Below are 18,327 nucleotides of genomic sequence, written 5' to 3' on the forward strand. Positions count from 1 at the left end.
GTAAATCTTCGAATGTAGCAGCATTTCAATGAACAACGAAAATCGTACTGGCAAGACTGGGATGTTAGTCAATATGGCCAACTCTACGTTCTGAATTTTTTCCTACCTGTGAGAAGAGATGGTTGCTAGTAGGAACTTTTATGAATTGTGAATCACATGCAGTATTCAGTTCACCATAAGAATAATGCGAATATAAACATTTTGCCATGTATTCTTTCGTGTTTGCTGCTATCTCATTTAAATCGTGTCTGCCTAATAAACTATGAAACTAGAGTGAGACAACAGCAAACGCGGAAGGATATTTATATCCTTATTTCATGTTTATATTCGTATTATTCTTATGCCTAATAGTGATACAGTCAGAATTGAAGCACGGCAATTGACTAGATTTTTAAATCTAAGATGACTAATTTCTGTGCAGAATGTAATGTACTAAAGAGGCATCTGCAAAGATTTTCAAACGGAGAAAAATTTTCGCTATACTGTCGTTCAGAACATCTTCTATCATCCGCAGTCTATTATTTGGTTCTTGTTGATCATTATCAAAGAAAGCAGCAGTGTAAGTAACAACAAATAGCAGTCTCTTGCCATTGTTTCGCTAATGAGACGATTCCTCTCTCTCTCTCTCTCTCTCTCTCTCTCTCTCTCTCTCTCTCTCTCTCTCTCTTTTTTAATAGTAAGCGGTGGTAGCGCGCATAAAAGCAAGCCATGCCGCGAGTGGCGACAGGCCGTAAACACTCATTATCAGAATGCGACAAACAATGCATGACGCAGTACACTAATGCATTTTCAGCTTAGAGTGACGTAAACACCTATAACAAAGAGAATGGCACTTATCAGATCAAAGAAAAATAAGTTATCAATTCAAACCAGACGAAGCACGTGGAAAAGGAAGGGTACCCGTATAAATACGGACGGAGCGCCTGACTCATAGCAATGGCTACCTGGTAAAGCTTAACTGCCAAGCTTACGACTCGAACCAAACTACTGTAGCTGCATCGTCATTCATTCGGCCTGAATTTTGTCTTGTATTGCAGTGGACCAACTTTGTTTCGATTTGGAGGTGCGGCCTAAAACTTTTCTCTCCCCTTGAATTTCGAGTCTCATTTTTCAGGTGTAGCTTAGATTCGAGTAAATACGGTTTATTTACCATATTTCAAAAGGACTGCAGTATTATCTGCATATGCTGACATCTGTGTTCTTCCATTTGTATTGACAAATTTCATAATTCCATTTAGCTTTTAATGAAATTCCTGAAGCACAATCTTAACATCCCCATTAACCCCTTTTGTACTCCATGTTCCCTGACAATTACTTTGTTAGCTCATCAGGTGGATCCTGTCATGGTCTGTGAAGAAATCCACAAAGATTGTAAAAATGTAGTTGTTGAATTCACACTAATCTCTGAAATCCATTGTATGCTAAATGTCTGTAAATAATCTTTATACTCAAAACCCTGTGTAGTGATGCCAATCTGTCTTCATTTGGAATTCCTTTATATATGTCTACCAGTTTACTGAAAACTGTGTCTAACATTTTTATAAGTATCTGTCACCTGTGAAACTTCATATGAACTTTGTTTTCCATTTGTATTATTACCCATGGACACTTTCTTTACATGTCTATATTTCTCCTAAGTTTTAATTGACAGCATAAATTAATCAATCTAGCTTTAACTGTTTAAGTGTCGTAGGAATTATTGTTATATCACAGCTGAATAATACTAAAAACAAAACGATTCATTGACATTATACACTAAACTTTGTCTGTTGCTTCCAGTGGAATTTCCTGTGATATAAATAATGGAATCAGACACAACGGTTTTTTATCACAGCTCTTATTTCTACGCCCAAATGTCTTTACCACATTCGTGTATCTCTATGCAGTATAACAAGCCACTTTCAGTAAAAAGTGAAGCCACCATTGACAAGTCTGATTACAGATGTATATCAGTTTGGGGAATTTTAAAAGTGGATGTGCACACCTTGGTTTAGTTTTTTATCTGCTACTTAACTTGTTTTATATGTTTGCTTCATTGTCTTCAGAATGTGATTATTGTTTCAGGATTTTTGTGTGTGTAGAAATCTGAAACTGCATATGTAAAAGTTTAATGGAAATAATAGACATTCAGTTTTTTTTCAATTTCTGTATTCTTTAACGACTTAAACAAAAATAACTTCCATCTGTTCCCATAAACTACATATCTCACATAAATACAAAACTTGTCTACCCTATACAAATGACTTCACACAACTCCCTCTTAGAGTTACTCTTCCTGCAAAATGAGAGAACAGGGATTGTGTTTAGTGGTAATAATATTTACATAGTTTCATGTGAAATAGCTGTACAGAAATAGTTTTGCGTGAGGTTATTGTTGCACAAATGAAATGTTTGATATCCACCAGTATCAGAGAGTTCATAATGTTCATTAGGCTGAATTACATCACAACATTTATTAGATTAATTTTTTTCTGACATTATTATAATAGTAATAATTATTATTTACTCTAGGTGATTACTCATCTAGTCTTAAAGCCCTTTGTCTGAAGCTGTTGCTTGTTCTTGTCACGGGTACGGACAATGTCAGTCAAAATACACTCCTTGAATATGTTATGATCAACAGCATATTTGAAGCCTTGATTCAGGTAATGTTTGATAAGTTTTTGTTTATGATTATACCCAACTTTATTGTATTTTAATGACTTTTAAAAAATTTTCAAATTTTTATTTATAGTTATTATGTGACCCTAGCACAAGAGCCCAACATGGCCATGATGCAGTGCTCTTGTTGACATTGCTTGTGAATTACAGAAAGCATGAAGCAGCAAATCCATATATTGTGAAGCTCTCAATCTTGGATGATGAATTAGCTCTTAATGGCTATGGACAGGTTTGTAATTGACTGGTTAATATAATTACATAATGTGTTACATAGCAAATGAATAATGTATAGAACTCAATTATTATTAATTTTACTTCTGTTAGTCCATTTATAAGGGGCAATCAAAAGGTTTCCATTTGAGAATGTTGCTGCAGCATATATGTAACATAGTGCGACCATGATACAGGTATATAAGTACCAACATGTAAGCAAGGGATTAGCATGGAATTCATGTCATGCTGATGTGTGCACAGTAAATGTGGAAACTTGAACTGTGATGAAACTAGTACCAAATGCATCCAAATAGGACCAGAGTGCTGTTTTTTTTTTGGCGGGGGGGGGGGGGGGATGCCAAAGGACAAGCAGCAGTGGGCATCCATTGAAAAATGAAGACTCTGTGTGTGGCAACATGTCTGTCGAAAACTGCTGTTGTGGAATGGTGCACAAAGTTCTGTGCCGATCGCAGTTCAGCACAAGATGTCATTCAATCCGAGAGTTACTCAGAAGTTACACCAACTCAAGTGGGAGATGCCCAAGCACCCGCCCTAGAGTCCTGATCTCTCCCCATGTGGTTATTGCTCTTTCGGTTCCCTAAAAAACGCCTTGTAGGTTCAATGTTTTCTGTCTGATAAGGATGTGCAGCAGGCAGTTAGAGAATTCTTCATGCAGCAGGACACAATGTCTAATAGACTTCTTCAACCCGGTGCTTCAGTGGAATGATTGGCTCAGTGCTCACAGTGATTTTGCCTGTTTGGCATACTGATTCTGGACTGTACCACCTTCGAATGGAAACTCTTTGATCACCCCCTATATATGAAAATATGCCGCTACTTAGTGATTAAAAAGAAAATCAACTTCCATTTTGCCATTTCTCTGCTTAATTTGCTTATTGCAATATTTGTTGTCTCAGAGATTTTCAGCTTCAAGTAAATCTTCTTTAATTTGTCATATTTCACGTGTACTGTCATGTTTGTTTTTCCCCCATTTTATTTCTCATTATCTTCTTTTTCACCACATGAATTAGACACTGGTTCTAGGTTTGCAGAGCGTCTCTGATTATATCTTCTGAATTTCAGCCCCCATTTGTCACTGCTAGTTCCTGTTTGAAATTAGTATTTGCATGTTGTTGTCATCCTAGTTCATTATGTGGTTCATATCTCCCTTTCTGTCATTGTTGTGAAACAAACTTCTACAGTGTCTTCTGGTTTCTTCCAAGTAGACATTTTACTGTTGTGACTTTGCAAGATGACATTAGTTACAACTAGTGGAAATCTATCACAACTTGTCTCAGCCTTATCTCCTGTGATTTCTTTCCCCACATCCACAGTCTCCAATAATTTTTAGTTTCGTGTCATTTCCTTCCCACCACATAATATTATTATCCCCCTTAAATTCTCTTTCATCGTTGTCGACTTTGGTGGGTGCATCTAATTCCATATCATAATCATTCTTTACTCTTTTTTGAAATTGGAATAATAATGATGATGATGATGATAATAATAATAATAATAATAATAATAGTAAGAAGAAGAAGAAGCCACTGTGTGGCTCACAGTAATTCACTTTTATTCCAAAGAATATCAGCAAGTTTCATTATTTCGTTCTGTAATCATATTCCATTTATTAAATAATAATGATATAGTTACTGCTTCTTTTTTGGGCACATTGTTGAAGGCCTGCAATTTTTTTACAGGTCATTACAGCGTGCTTAACGGACTTCTGCAGACAATTCCAAGCACAGCATGCAGAAACTCAGTCTGGTAGCTGGCTTTCATCTATCACTAATATTGTTGGAAATATGTTTGTTTCCGAAGAGGGGGGTGTAAGAACGCAGCAAATCAGGTAAGCTCAAATTATAGAACAATAAGATACAAACTCTGCAATTTGATGTAAGCTACACAGTTACTGATTTGTGTAAAAGGGAAGACTGTGATAATCTGTTGACGTGTACACAAAAGAAAAGATCCAGTATATGCTTAATGTACACAGTGTAAGTATCCTTCAGAAGGGTCAAGTTACATCATAGAAATTCTTGATGGGGATGAAAAGAGAGTAGTAGAGTGGCAACTACCAATAGGTATAATTCAAAATTGCGATTCTGACACATGACCTAATAATGTAGATGTTTTTCTATATGCATTTCATTTTTGTTTATGCTGGCTACCTCCTGTCTCCTTGTCCTGTTATTTAGTTGTGCTCAACTGTGTAAGACTGCAAAAATTATGAGTTCTGGGATTGGGTAGTCAAAAACTTATTAGTTTTTCTCCTCTTATGATGTTTGCCAGTAAACACACTAAAACAAATATGATCTTAGCAAGTTAATGTTAATGAAAGTTTACATGTAGAACTGTATCAATCATCTTGTGGTGTTGCAGTTCTTCTTGTTATGTCCGTTGTTGCTAGAAATGGGAAGAGGAATTCCACCTTATGCAAGACACCTTTTTTCTGTTTTGTTTCACCTAGACATGTTTCAGCACATTTTGTGCTGAAACATGTGGGTCCCTCTTTTTTTTGACAGAACCCACTGAAGATAGCACAAATTGTGTTGAAATATGTGTGGGTGAAACAAAACAGAAAAAAGGTGTCATGCATAAGGCAGAATTCCTCTTCCCATTCCCCCTAGAACTGTATTGCTTCTTTTGTTATAGACCTCACCATTAATCTGGACCTCTCATTACCGTATTTACTCGAATCTAAGCCGCACTCGAATCTAAGCCGCACCTGAAAAATGAGACTCGAAATAAAGGAAAAAAAATTCCCGAATCTAAGCCGCACCTAAAATTTGAGACTCGAAATTCAAGGGGAGAGAAAAGTTTTAGGCCGCACCTCCAAACCGAAACAAAGTTTGTCCATTGTAATATGAGACACAATTTAGGTCGAATGAATGACGATACAGCTACAGTAGTTTGGTTCGAGTCTAAGCTTAGCAGTTAAGCTTTACCACGTAGCCATTGCTATGCGTCAGGCGCTCCGTCCGTATTTATATGGGTGCCCTTCCTTTTTCACGTGCTTCGTCTGGTTTGAATCGATTGCTTATTTTGCTTTGATCTGATAATTGCCGTTTTCTTTGTTATAGGTGTTTGCGTCACTCTTAAGCTGAAAATGCATTACTGCACTGTGTCATGCATTGTTTGTCACATTCTGATAGTGCGTGTTTACGGCCTGTCGCGGCTCGCGGCACGGCTTGCTTTTGTGCGCGCTACCGCCGCGTACAATTAAAAAAAAAAAAAAAAAGAGGAATCGTCTCATTAGCGAAACAATGGCAAGAGACCGCAATTTGTTGTTACTTACACTGCTGCTTTCTTTGATAATGATCAACAAGAATCAAATAATAGACTGCGTATGATAGAACATGTTCTGAACGAAAGTTAGGCGAAAATTTTTCTCCGTTAGAAAATCTTTGCGGTCGCTTCTTTATTACATCAAATTCTGCACAGAAATTAGAGTCATTTTAGATTTAAAAATCTAGTCACTTGCCGTGCTTCATTTCTGACTGTATCACTATTAGGCATAAGAATAATACGAATATAAACATGACACGATACGTATATTCTTCCGCGTTTGCTGTTGTCTCACTCTAGTTTCGTAGTTTATTAGGCAGACAGGATTTAAATGAGATAGCAGCAAACACGAAAGAATACATGGCAAAATGTTTATATTCGTATAATTCTTATGGTGAAGAGAATACTGTATATGATTCAAATTTCATCAGGTTCCTATTAGCAACCATCTCTTCTCACAGATAGGAAAAAATTCAGAACGTACTAACGTAGAGTTGGCCATATTGACAAACATCCCAAACAGTCTTACCAGTCAGATTTTCGTAGTACACTGAAATTGTGCTACATTCGAAGATGAACAATACGGAATTTGTATTTACTTTGCTGGATAATGTATGAAAATGCAGTGGTTGAAACTCGCGGCGGAGAAAAAAAAGCTCGTCTTCCACTTTTTTTTTTAATTTATTTACTGACGCTGAGATTTTGGCGCCAGTATTTATCCTTGTGCCTACAAAACATGCCTGCGTAGCGCTACATATATTCGGCGGCAGAAGTTAGTTGTGGCGGCGTGTACCGACATTTTTCATAACTTCTGCTTGCTTTGCACTCGATTCTAAGCCGCAGGCGGTTTTTTGGATTACGAAAACCGGATAAAAAGTGCGGCTTAGATTCGAGTAAATACGGTAGCTATTTATCTGATTACACATGTCCATAGGTAAGGTGATTTTGGTACTTTTTTTTTTTTAACAGTTTCTCATACAGTGCGAGGCATGGAATCATTGGTATTGAACCATTTTTTCATATGGGCAAGTGAAGCTTCACCCACACTTGCTGATATTCAAAAGGTAGATTAGTAGGACAGGAAAAAATTGTGTTTTATGGCCAAATTCAGTGTTTATTTTTGTGTGTTTCAGTGCAATTTTTTGCCAATTTTGGTGTTATTTTTGTAAAATTCAGTGCTGTTTTGTTGTCTATTTTGATGTTATTTTTTCCTCTGCCATGTTATCTTTTTCCAATTTCAGTGTTATTTTTTTCAAACTTTGGTGCTATTGTTTTGCAAATTTTGTGCCAAATGTGGCAAACTTTGTTTACCAAATTTGGTATTCTTTTTTGCCATTTTTTGTCTCTTTTTGTCATATTCAGTGGCCTTTTTTACAATCTTGAACGTGTTTTTTGCCAATTTTGATGGTATATTTTGCCAGGTTTGGTGCTATTTTTTACCAAATCATGTTATTTTCCCATCTGCACTCTTTATTGCCAATTTTGGCGCTATAAAATTTCTCTTTTTGGTGTTTATTTTTTCCAATCTCAGTGAAATTTTTTGCTGAATTTGGTCTTATATTTTGCCAGATCCTGTGCCTTTTTTTTGCCAAACTCAATGCGATTTTTGTCAGGTTTGATGTTACTTTTCTACCGGATTCTATGTACTTTTTTTGCTCTTATTGCTTATGTGGTAATTGAACTGTTATTTGAGGATTATACATGTACCTAATCCTTGCAGAAAAAAGAAGGCAGAAGGCAATTTCATCGTTCAACAGCCATCAGTTATGAAAATCGGTAAACTTTTGCTGTCAGATTTATGACAATTTTTTACATGGGAAGATGTCAAAGTGCATGATGTTTCATAAAAATCATCAGTTTTGCATTATTTTGCTAAAAAACACCAATTTTTTATTTATTTTCCACACTTATCATTTTGTGAAATTTTCCTGTCCCTAAGGATTAGGCTATGCTCCAACAAGAGGTTTCATCCTTCCATTTTCATGGTCATTTGTGAAAACACACATAACTTTAGTATGCTATCACCCACACAACACAGGTTGTAGAGTTACAATCCAACCCTGCTGACAGTGGCTTGCCGATATAACAGTGCAATTTTCCTGTTGAAGACCATATTACATGATGCACCTCAGGTGTCCACCTCTGCAGCCGCACCCTAAGCATACATGTTTCGAACGGCAGACTGGTTCACACCACCCGATTACACGATACATATAGGATATTCCTGGTGTGAATCTGTGCATGTGCACTAGAAGACAATAATGTGAGAAATTTGAAGGGGAGTGTCTGCTTTCTTGAAAATTCGTTTAGTCAGAGTAAAAAGATTTGAGAGTACAAAGTTCCTATTAGTTAAGTAATTGTTTTATATTATTATTATTATTTATGTATTTATTTGTTTATGAAGCAATTGTTATTCTCTTGTGTCGTGATCAGGGAATTATATTATTACTGATTTTAATTATGGGACTTGACTATTCATTTATATTATGGAACTTGGTTGCAAAACCATATGATTGTCTATATTTACGTTTCTACAGTGCTTCCACGTGGAGAACACAGTTGTTTTTGGAGCTGTTGCCTTGGCAGTGTGTGTAATCCTTAAGATTAGGGCAGCACAGTGATAACAAAAAGCTAAATAGTTTTTTCTTTCTGGCATGCTGAAATAAATCAAAAGATGTGATCAAATAAGGTGTAAATTTTCATCTATTAATGTGCTATGTGTACAAATTGAAAATCACACATGTAAAGATATGTTCATATTTGTTCAGAAATAACGACAATGTGTGAAAATGTAGATTGCTACCTAAGGCAAAGTTAACATGCTAAGTTGCAGACAGGTGTAATTAAAAGACACTTTCACAATAGCTTTCATCCACAGCCTTTGTCATGAAAAGAGAGACACACCCACCAGTCTTTCACACAAGCAAGCACACCTCATGCACACATGACTGCCAACTCCACCAGTGCGGGTGAGAATCTTTTGTGCCCGAGCTGCCGGAGTTGGCAGTCGCGTGTGCATGAGGTGTGCTTGGTTTTGTGAATGAATGGTGCGTGTCTCTCTCTTTCTGATGAAGGCTGTGGCCGAAAGCTTATATGTAAATGTCTTTTAATTGGACCTATCTATAGCTTAGTGTGTTGTCTGTACAGGAAGTAGCAATCTGTCTTTTCCTACATTGTTGATAGTCCTACCTGGAATTTCCATTGTTTGACAATGTAACTTATCATGAAACAACAGGTCGTGAGGCTTTGTTCAGACACCTTTCCCCACTATACACCGAATTAGGCTGCTTAAAGCTTGTTTTGTCCAATTGATTTCTAGAATACAAAGCATTCAGTGCCTTTCACAAACAGCTTGTATAAAGGAAAGCCTGCCAGCACTAAATATTGCTTTTGTTTAGTTACTGCAGTTATGAAAATTCTTCCACTGAAAAGTGTACAAAATCTCCAATATGAAAACTTGAAATTAGCTACTGGCCACGGTTGTCTACAGTAACAGTTAAACATATCCAATAACAAGCAGAAGGCAGTCGGAGTACTCTCTTCTGTGCGTGCATGCGGTGTTGGTATCTAGTGCAGATTTACAGAAATTTAGAACTGCTGTCTATTTCAGCACTCAGCTAATGTGTCTGCTATATATCTTTTATTTAGTCATTGTGTTTCTAGAGCTTAAACAGCTTCTAGAAAATAGAGTATGGTTTTCAGAGTATATATTTTTGTAGAAGACTAAATCTTCTTCAAACGCATCATTCTGCTGTTGTGAATGAAACTTGTGTTGCTTTTCTTGTAATTACTTCATAATTAGCAAGTTGTCTTGAAATTTTGTCATTCCTAGAATATATTTGATACTGCTGCAGGCTTTTTAAAATAATTCTGAATATTAAAATAATTCTGAATACTGCAATAAACAACACCATCAAGTATTTGCACAATTTATATGGAGAGTATTTTGCTCTTGTGGCAGTTCCATTATAATGACATATGTCGATAAAAGTGTTGCTGCTTTTGATAGTCATGCTCTGTAGATGCCATTATCACTTCCTTATATGAATGTAACTTATCTATCTATGATGCATGTGTGAACAGAACATTTTCATAAGACATGTTAAGTAATTGATCCCACTGGCTTCAGTCCTAGAAACCTATCTTCAAAGGAGTTTGATATCTTTCTTCTATCAGCTTTATTGGAGATGTGAAACTCTCAAACATTACTGCTGATGAAATGTGTGCAGTAAATTAAATAAGTAGGAAGCTGAACTGTAGAAAGCTACTATTTTCAGTTTTTGTGTTGGCCAGCTATAAGAATTGTAATTTTGATTAATAGATACTGAGGAAATTAAGCATTGTGTTGTAGAACAAATATCTTAATGACAGTTAGACCATGGTTGTTTGTAGGAATAGTATAATAATGTCTTGAATGTGAAGGATGTGAAGAGCTCTCAGGGGCTCAGCATTCATTTGCTGAGTATGAGTGTGGCGACCCTGGGTTTCTGAGCAGGTGACCGATAAGCGCTCCCAGTTCCCTGTCACCATAAGCTCTGGGCGTACTTCAGTGACCACTGTAAGGCACGACTGGAATGTTGTGTGTCACAGGGAATGCGGATCTTGGCTTGAATGTCTGGATTGTGAGGATGATAAAAACCTCTGTAAGGAAACACTCAGTCTCAAGTTGTACCATGTGCTGATGAGATGCGTGGCTGTTGAGGTGGAACAGTCGTTAGCGGGCAATCTCTGTGGAACCTGCCATACCTAAGTTGTATAAGGCTTACATAGGCACGCTGGGCTCTGCCTAGGTGGACTTTTATTTCCCTAGCTGCTTGTGGGACTGAGATGGAACCTGCAAAGTTTTCTCTTCCACCTCCTGGTTGAATGGGTGGATCACTAGTAAGTACTAACACCCAATCCAATAAGAGAGCCCATGTAGCCAATCTTCCAGATTCAGGGATAGTCAAGCATTCTAGTGTGTTTAGTAACAGAATGCATGCTGCTTACCAGAGTGTGTTTTTATTGGTTCAAAAAAAAAAAAAAAAAGGAAGTTTTGACAAAGTGTCACCTTGCTACGCGTTGTTATTGTGGCCTTCAGTCCAGAGACTGGTTTGATGCAGCTCTCCACACTAATGTATCCTGTGCAAGCTGCTTCATCTCCCAGTACTTACTGCAACCTACATCCTTCCAAATCTGCTTGATCTCCCTCTGTGAGTTTTACTCTCCACGCTGCTCTCCAATACTGAATTGGTGGTCCCTTGATGCCTCAGAACATGACCTACCAACCGATCCCTTCTTCTAATCAAGTTGTGCCACAAATTTCTCTTCTCCCCAATTCTATTCAATACCTGCTCATTAGTTATGTGATCTACCGGTCTAATCTTCATCATTCTTCTGTAGCACCACATTTCGAAAGCTTCTATTCTCTTCTTGTCCAAACTATTTATCGTCCATGTTTCACTTCCATACATGGCTACACTCCATACAAATACTTTCAGAAATGACGAGTCTACATTTTTACATTCAAAAGGATTTCAAGGGGATTGCAGGTACGTTAAAATCATTTAAGTGGTTATGGAACAGGACACTTGGTGGAGATATCAAGATCCCAACAAGAGACAAACCTGCAAAAGGCCAAAATCCTTGGGGAATATGCCATTGAGACTGAGCTCCACGCCACATTACACTATAGTAAAGGTGTTGTGACATAGGGAGACCTGGTGGACATCCCCAAAGAAGACCTACCGTACTTACTCGAATCTAAGCTGCACTTTTTTTCCGGTTTTTGTAATCCAAAAACCGCCTGTGGCTTATAATCGAGTGCAAAGTTGCGGAAGTTCTGTAAATGTTGGCAGGTGCCGCCACAACTAACTTCTGCCTTCAAATATATGTAGCGCTACACAGGCATGCTTTGCAGGCACAAAGATAAATACTGGCGCCAAAACCTCTGCATCAGTAAATAAATTTAAAAAAAATAGTGGAAGACGAGCTTTATTCTCCGCCCCGAGTTTCGACCACTGCATTTTCATACATTATCCAACGAAGTAAATACAAATTCCGTATTGTTCATCTTCATATGTAGCAGCCTTTCAATGTACTACAAAAATCCGACTTGCAAGACTGTTTGGGATGTTTGTCAATATGGCCAACTCTACGTTCTGAATTTTTTCCTACCTGTGACAAGAGATGGTTGTTAATAGGAACTTTTATGAATTGTGAATCACAGGCAGTATTCTCTTCACCATAAGAATAATATGTATATAAACATTTTGCCATGTATTCTTTCGTGTTTGCTGCTATCTCATTTAAATCCTGTCTGCCTAATAAACTACGAAACTAGAGTGAGACGACAGCAAACGCGGAAGAATATACATATCATGCCATGTTTATATTCGTATTATTCTTACGCTAAATAGTGATACAGTCAGAAATGAAGCCCGACAACTGACTAGATTTTTAAATCTAAGATAACTCTAATTCCTGTGCAGAATGTAATGTGCTAAAGAGGCGTCTGCAAAGATTTGCAAACGGAGAAAAATTTTCGCTTAACTCTTCTTCACAACATCTTCTATCACACGCAGTCTATTATTTGGTTCTTGTTGTTCATTATCAAAGAAAGCAGCAGTGTAAGAAACAACAAATAGCAGTCTCTTGCCATTGTTTCGCTAATGAGACAATGAGACGATTCGTCTTTTTTTTTTTTTTTTGAAGCGGCGGTAGCGCGCACAAGAGCAAGCCATGTCGCGAGTGGCGACAGGCCGTAAACACTCATTATCAGAATGCGGCAAACAATGGATGACACAGCATTTTCAGCTTAGAGTGACGTAAACACCTATAACAAAGAGAATGGCACTTAGATCAAAGAAAAATAAGCAATCAATTCAAACCAGACGAAGCATGTGAAAAAGGAAGGGTATCTGTATAAATACCAATGGAGCGCCTGACGCATAGCAATGGCTACCTGGTAAAGCTTAACTGCTAAGCTTACGACTTGAACCAAACTACTGTAGCTGCATCGTCATTCATTTGACCTAAATTGCGTCTCATATTACAATGGACCAACTTTGTTTCAATTTGGAAGTGCAGCCTAAACCTTTTCTCTCCCCTTGTATTTCGAGTCTCAAATTTCAGGTGCGGCTTAGATTCGGTTTTTTTTTTTTTTTTCCAGGTGCGGGCTTAGATTCGAGTAAATACAGTAATAGCTGAATGGCCTCAGGAGGCATTGTAGATGTGCAGAATATAATAAAAAGGGTGGAAGGCGATCCGATTACATCCGACTTGTTCATCCTCACTTTTAATAGCAGAAAACTCACAGAACATATTAAGGCAGGTTTTCTTTGCTTGACCATGTGACCCTGTGTCTCCAACCCAATGCTCTGTTTCAAATGCCAGCAGTTTGGGCACACCACTCTTGAATGTAAAGAGAAGCCATTTGTGGAAAATGTGGTAAGGCTGCCCACAAAGGAATTGAATGTTCATCTCCTCCGAAGTGTGTGAATTGCTCTGGGGCTCACCCTGTTTGAAGTAGGGACTGCTGTGATTTGTTTGAAGAACAGAAGGTACAGGAGATTAAAACCACATGACAGCTACCGTAAGGTGAGTCCAAGATGATTTATAAGTCCTTGAAGCCCCTGACATTTGCTACCTCCTTTGCTTCAGTTGCTAAACAACCAGTACAGAAAAGCGATGCTGCTACACAAACTGAGGTAGCTAGTGTCAGCACTAGTACCTGCGTTTGCCATTGTTCTTCTGCTGCTGCAGTTACTTCACAGCTTACACTTCCTCCCAAAAAATTGGAAAAGTCTGTGATCGCTAACATTGTGGCGCTCCCTGGTCCCACTAAGGTTCAGTCAGGTCCACTGTGCAGCACTGCCTCTACCACTGCTGTGGTTGTGATTCCAAAGCCTACCCAGGACAAAAAATCAAAGGCCAAGCATCACCAATGACGTCGACATCATACTACACTGACCGGCACGAAAAAGGCTTCGATTTCTTACAAAAACTGAAATTTATTTTAAATTTGTGTCACTTTTATGACACTAATCCACTATCTTATGATGGAATATTGGGGTCCTGCAATGAAAAAATAAAGACAATTATAAACAAAATTTAACAATTTAAGCCAGAGATGCACACTTCAAGGAAATTTTGAGTAAGCTCATAAAGGTAACGCGTGTCTGTTTTGATGCTATACACTTCACAATTTACTTCACAGACCTCGGAGATGATTGAAGAGACCTCTGTTCGCATCTTCAGAAGTGTGTATTGCCATCTCTTGCACCAATGGCGGCATTCTACCTTTCAGGCATGTTCCTGATTAATGTGGTAATGTCCTGTGGATGAATCATATCCCATTCTTCCAGTAGGGCGTTCCGTATGTCCTGTAGGGTCTCTGGATGGTGCTGACTGGCTTTTCTCCCCAGGCAGTCAATCCCAAATGTGCTCAGTAGGATTCAGATCAGGGTTTCTAGTAGGCCAACCCATAGCATGAATCCCTGCTCATCCTAGAACCCTTGCACAAATCTTGCAACATGTGGGCATGCATCGTTGTGCATTAGTGTAAAATCATCACCTGTAAATGGAGCAAAAGGAACCACATGCTGCAAGAGGATTTCCTCCACATACCAGTGTGCCACAATGCTCCTGTGCTCCACAAAGACTAGATCCATCCTTGCAACTGGATTGATTCCTGCACACACCATCACAGAACCAACATGAAAAGGCGACCTGGATGAGAATGTGCAAAGGGAGTACCTTTCTCCTGGCCTTCCCAGGACCCTCTTTCTTCCATGTGATTGGAGGCCAAATTACAACTCATCGGTGAACATCACTTGAGCCCATTGTTGTACTGTCCAGCCAAGATGTTCCCTTGTGAAATGTTGTTGAGCTATGCAATGGTCTATAGTGAGTTCCGGACCTTTAGCAGGTCTTCTGGACTGAAGATTGGTTTCTTCCAGTCTTCTTCAAAAAGTTATATCATTAACATTGACCCCTTGAACCTGGTGGAGTCAATTTTGTGCTTCAGTAGGAGTGACGTGGTGGTTGCAGAGAACTTGAATTGTAAGAAGCGGTCATCCCTCTCTGATGTTGCTCTTCCCGGGCCCATACCTGGTCCTTGCAAAACCTCCAGTTTCCCGGTGCCTTCGTACAGTTCCAAAAATTGTGGAAAGTGTAGTTCTCAACACTTCTGCAACACAATGCATGTTGTGGCCATCTTCCACCAAAGCGACAGCTTTTGCATCTTGTTCAGGGCTTAACGGCATGTTTACTCTAGAAAGCTGATTACGACAATCACAGAAAGATCCTACAAACACGTCTGATTGAAAGAGGGACAATTCAGGGTACAAAAATAAGTGTCACAAGAGTGGGAAAACATTATTCGCTTACATTCAGTGATGTGTTTTCCAGGTTGTGCAGGAAACAATTAAGGCTAGTGCAATAAACAATCAACACTTCATAGTTTGTTTGCAAAGCAGTGCCAGTAACGTACTCCATCTAAAAAAAGGTTGAAGTGCTTCACTTTGATTAAATAGACAATCACACATCATTTATTGAGTGTTGCATTTTTCATGCCAGTCAGTGTAGCTGATGTCTTTTTTAACTCTTTAGTAGAACTAATGGAGCTTGATGTTGGAACTGAGGAAATCATCTCGCCACAAGACTGAGCCCCCACCCATTGTGGACTCCCCTAGCGGAAAGACAGAGTGAAAGTGCAACGCCTGTAATAGGTGGCACCCATATTACAGTGGAACATTAATGGGTTCAGGACACATGTGGGAGAACTGAAACTGCTAGTGCAGGAACATCCCCTGTGCCTGTGTTTACAAGTAACACATTTTAAAGCCACTGACACCCCTGTCCTACAGGGCTAATACCCTTCATCGAAAGGATGACCTGACTGGGACAGAGCCCCTGCAAGCTGTTGCTGTCGAAATTCATGAGTGTTGAAGATCACTGTTTGCTCACTGTATCTATCTCCGCCAGACTCTGAAGCTCTTGTATATCTTGTGGAATAACTCCCCGCAACCATTTCTCCTACTGGGAGCCTTCAATGTCCATCATCTCTTGTGGGGCTCGACCCCTACTTGGGCTCGGCATCAAATTTTGGAGTGCCCCTGACATGTCTGATGAGCTGTACTTCCTCAACACAGTAACTCACAATCATTTCTGCACTGCTGATGGGCCATTGTCAGCCATCCACCTCTCTTTCTGTTCTCCAGCCCCCTCAGATTCTGTTCAGTTGGAAGTTCTTGGTGGCCTTCATTCCAGTGACCACTTCCAAATGTACATTCACCTACTAGATGGAGCACTACCTCAAGAGAAGCCACCAACATGGATGGTCAGCAGGGCTAACTGGATGCCATTCAGCCAGCTGGCTGTGTTTGAACATCATAACAGCATCTAGGAATGGGTGGACCATATCATGCAAGTGATCCACCATGCCCCTGACTTATTCGTCCCAATGTCCTCAGGTCCTGGCAGACAGAAGAGTGCCATTCAGTGATCCAGGACAGGAATGCGGCTCTTCGCCAATTTAAATGCCACCCTACAGCAGACAGCCTCATAGCCTTTCAAGTCGCAAGAGGGTCAATCCATATGAAGTGGTCCAGTGATGGTTGCTTGACCATTTTTAAATATTTTAATTTTTTATATGTGATTGCCCTATATTTGAGAAGTTCAAAACAGTTTTTAAAAATAATTTATCTTGCACCTTTACTGGATGGCGGCCATTCTACTTGTAGGCGTGCACCAATTTTTCAGTCTGGAGACATTATCAAAAATTTGAATATCTCTGCACTAGGTTAAGTTACAACATTGCAACTGACATGATTGTTTTCAGAAAAGTGTCCTCTAAAACATTGTCTATTACACAAATATACGCTCAAAAGTCATCACTATGTTTCTAAAATCCAGAATGAGTTTTTGAAGGACAAAAAAACACAACTTCATGAAACTGAATGCGTAGTGCTAGATGATTTTGCAGAAAATTTTACATTTGTGATTCAGGATGCAATACAAGGGTACCACTGGGTCAATGACCAGGCAACGGTGCATCCATTTATTCCCTACTTTAAAAATGAGAAAGATGAAGTTTGCAGTTCTTCAGTTTGCATTCTAATCAACTACTTGGAGCACAGCACTGTGGCTGTATATGTAATAAATTACATATAAGAAAATTTTCCCAAGGTTGAGAAGCTGATATACTTTTCAGATGGAAGCGGTAGTCAGTATAAGAACAAAAAGAATTTTTCAAGTCTGTGCAACCACAAAGTAGACTTTGGGTTAGAGGCTGAATGGCACTTTTTTGCATCTTCCCATGGTAAAATGCATGTGATGGAGTAGGAGGTACAACAAAATGTGAAGTAAGTAAAGCCAGCCTACAAAGACCAACCACAGACCAAATTCTCACAGTACAGTACGTGTACGTCTTTAGCAAGGATAATATTAAAGGCATTACCTATTTTCTGATCAAGAAAGAAGTGGTTCTGCATATGAAAACAACACTTCAAACCAAATTTGAAAATTGTATAGCAATAAAAGGAACAAGACATTTCCACAAATTCCTTGGCATTGCAGAAAACTTAGTTCAGTGCTATGTAACATCAGAAACTGAAATTTACGAGGATCATTGTGTCAGTAAAATTACATCTCTGTCTATAACATTGAATGACATAGTGGCACGTGTGTATGATGGACAGTGGTGGCTAGTGGCATGTGTGTATGATGGACAGTGGTGGCTTGCAGAGATGGAAAGAATAAGTTTGGATAACAATGATGTATTTGTGCATTTTTACCACCCTGCTGGCCCAAGAACATCATTCAAGAAATTTACTAGTGACAAATTTTGTATACCAATGAAAAATGTTTTAAGGAACCTTTCAGTGCTTGAACTTAGCACAGCAACTGGGAGGTCTTACTCTATATCACAGAAACTGTCTGAAGAATAAGAGTTTTTAACATTCACGGCCAGGTTTAGGAACAGTTACATCTTGAAGGATGTTAATTGAAAATATTTGTTTCATGTATGTCAAAATAATATAAATGTTAATTTCAGTGATGTTTCCACTTTTTGTATATAGTTCAGTACCTTACTTCAATAATAATTGATTATATCCCACCAATATCACACATGAATAGGCAACAGCCATAAGATCAGTTGAAGAGTAATGTGAATTATCTCCT

The 18,327-nt window shown here is 38.6% G+C and overlaps 1 protein-coding gene across 2 annotated transcripts in view; it reads left to right on the forward strand.

Annotated features, from left to right (window-relative positions):
- The window catches only part of LOC126188028 (armadillo-like helical domain-containing protein 3), a 128,640-nt gene that overhangs the window by 33,965 nt on the left and 76,348 nt on the right, over nucleotides 1-18,327 (forward strand). For both annotated transcript variants that reach the window (XM_049929449.1, XM_049929450.1), the window contains exons 6-8: nucleotides 2,512-2,645; nucleotides 2,735-2,890; nucleotides 4,575-4,723. In XM_049929449.1, the coding sequence (XP_049785406.1) occupies nucleotides 2,512-2,645; nucleotides 2,735-2,890; nucleotides 4,575-4,723 (439 nt within the window). The remainder of the gene's footprint in view (nucleotides 1-2,511; nucleotides 2,646-2,734; nucleotides 2,891-4,574; nucleotides 4,724-18,327) is intronic.

Source organism: Schistocerca cancellata, chromosome 5 (genome assembly GCF_023864275.1).
Source record: "Schistocerca cancellata isolate TAMUIC-IGC-003103 chromosome 5, iqSchCanc2.1, whole genome shotgun sequence".
NCBI classification, from domain to species: Eukaryota; Metazoa; Arthropoda; class Insecta; order Orthoptera; family Acrididae; genus Schistocerca; species Schistocerca cancellata.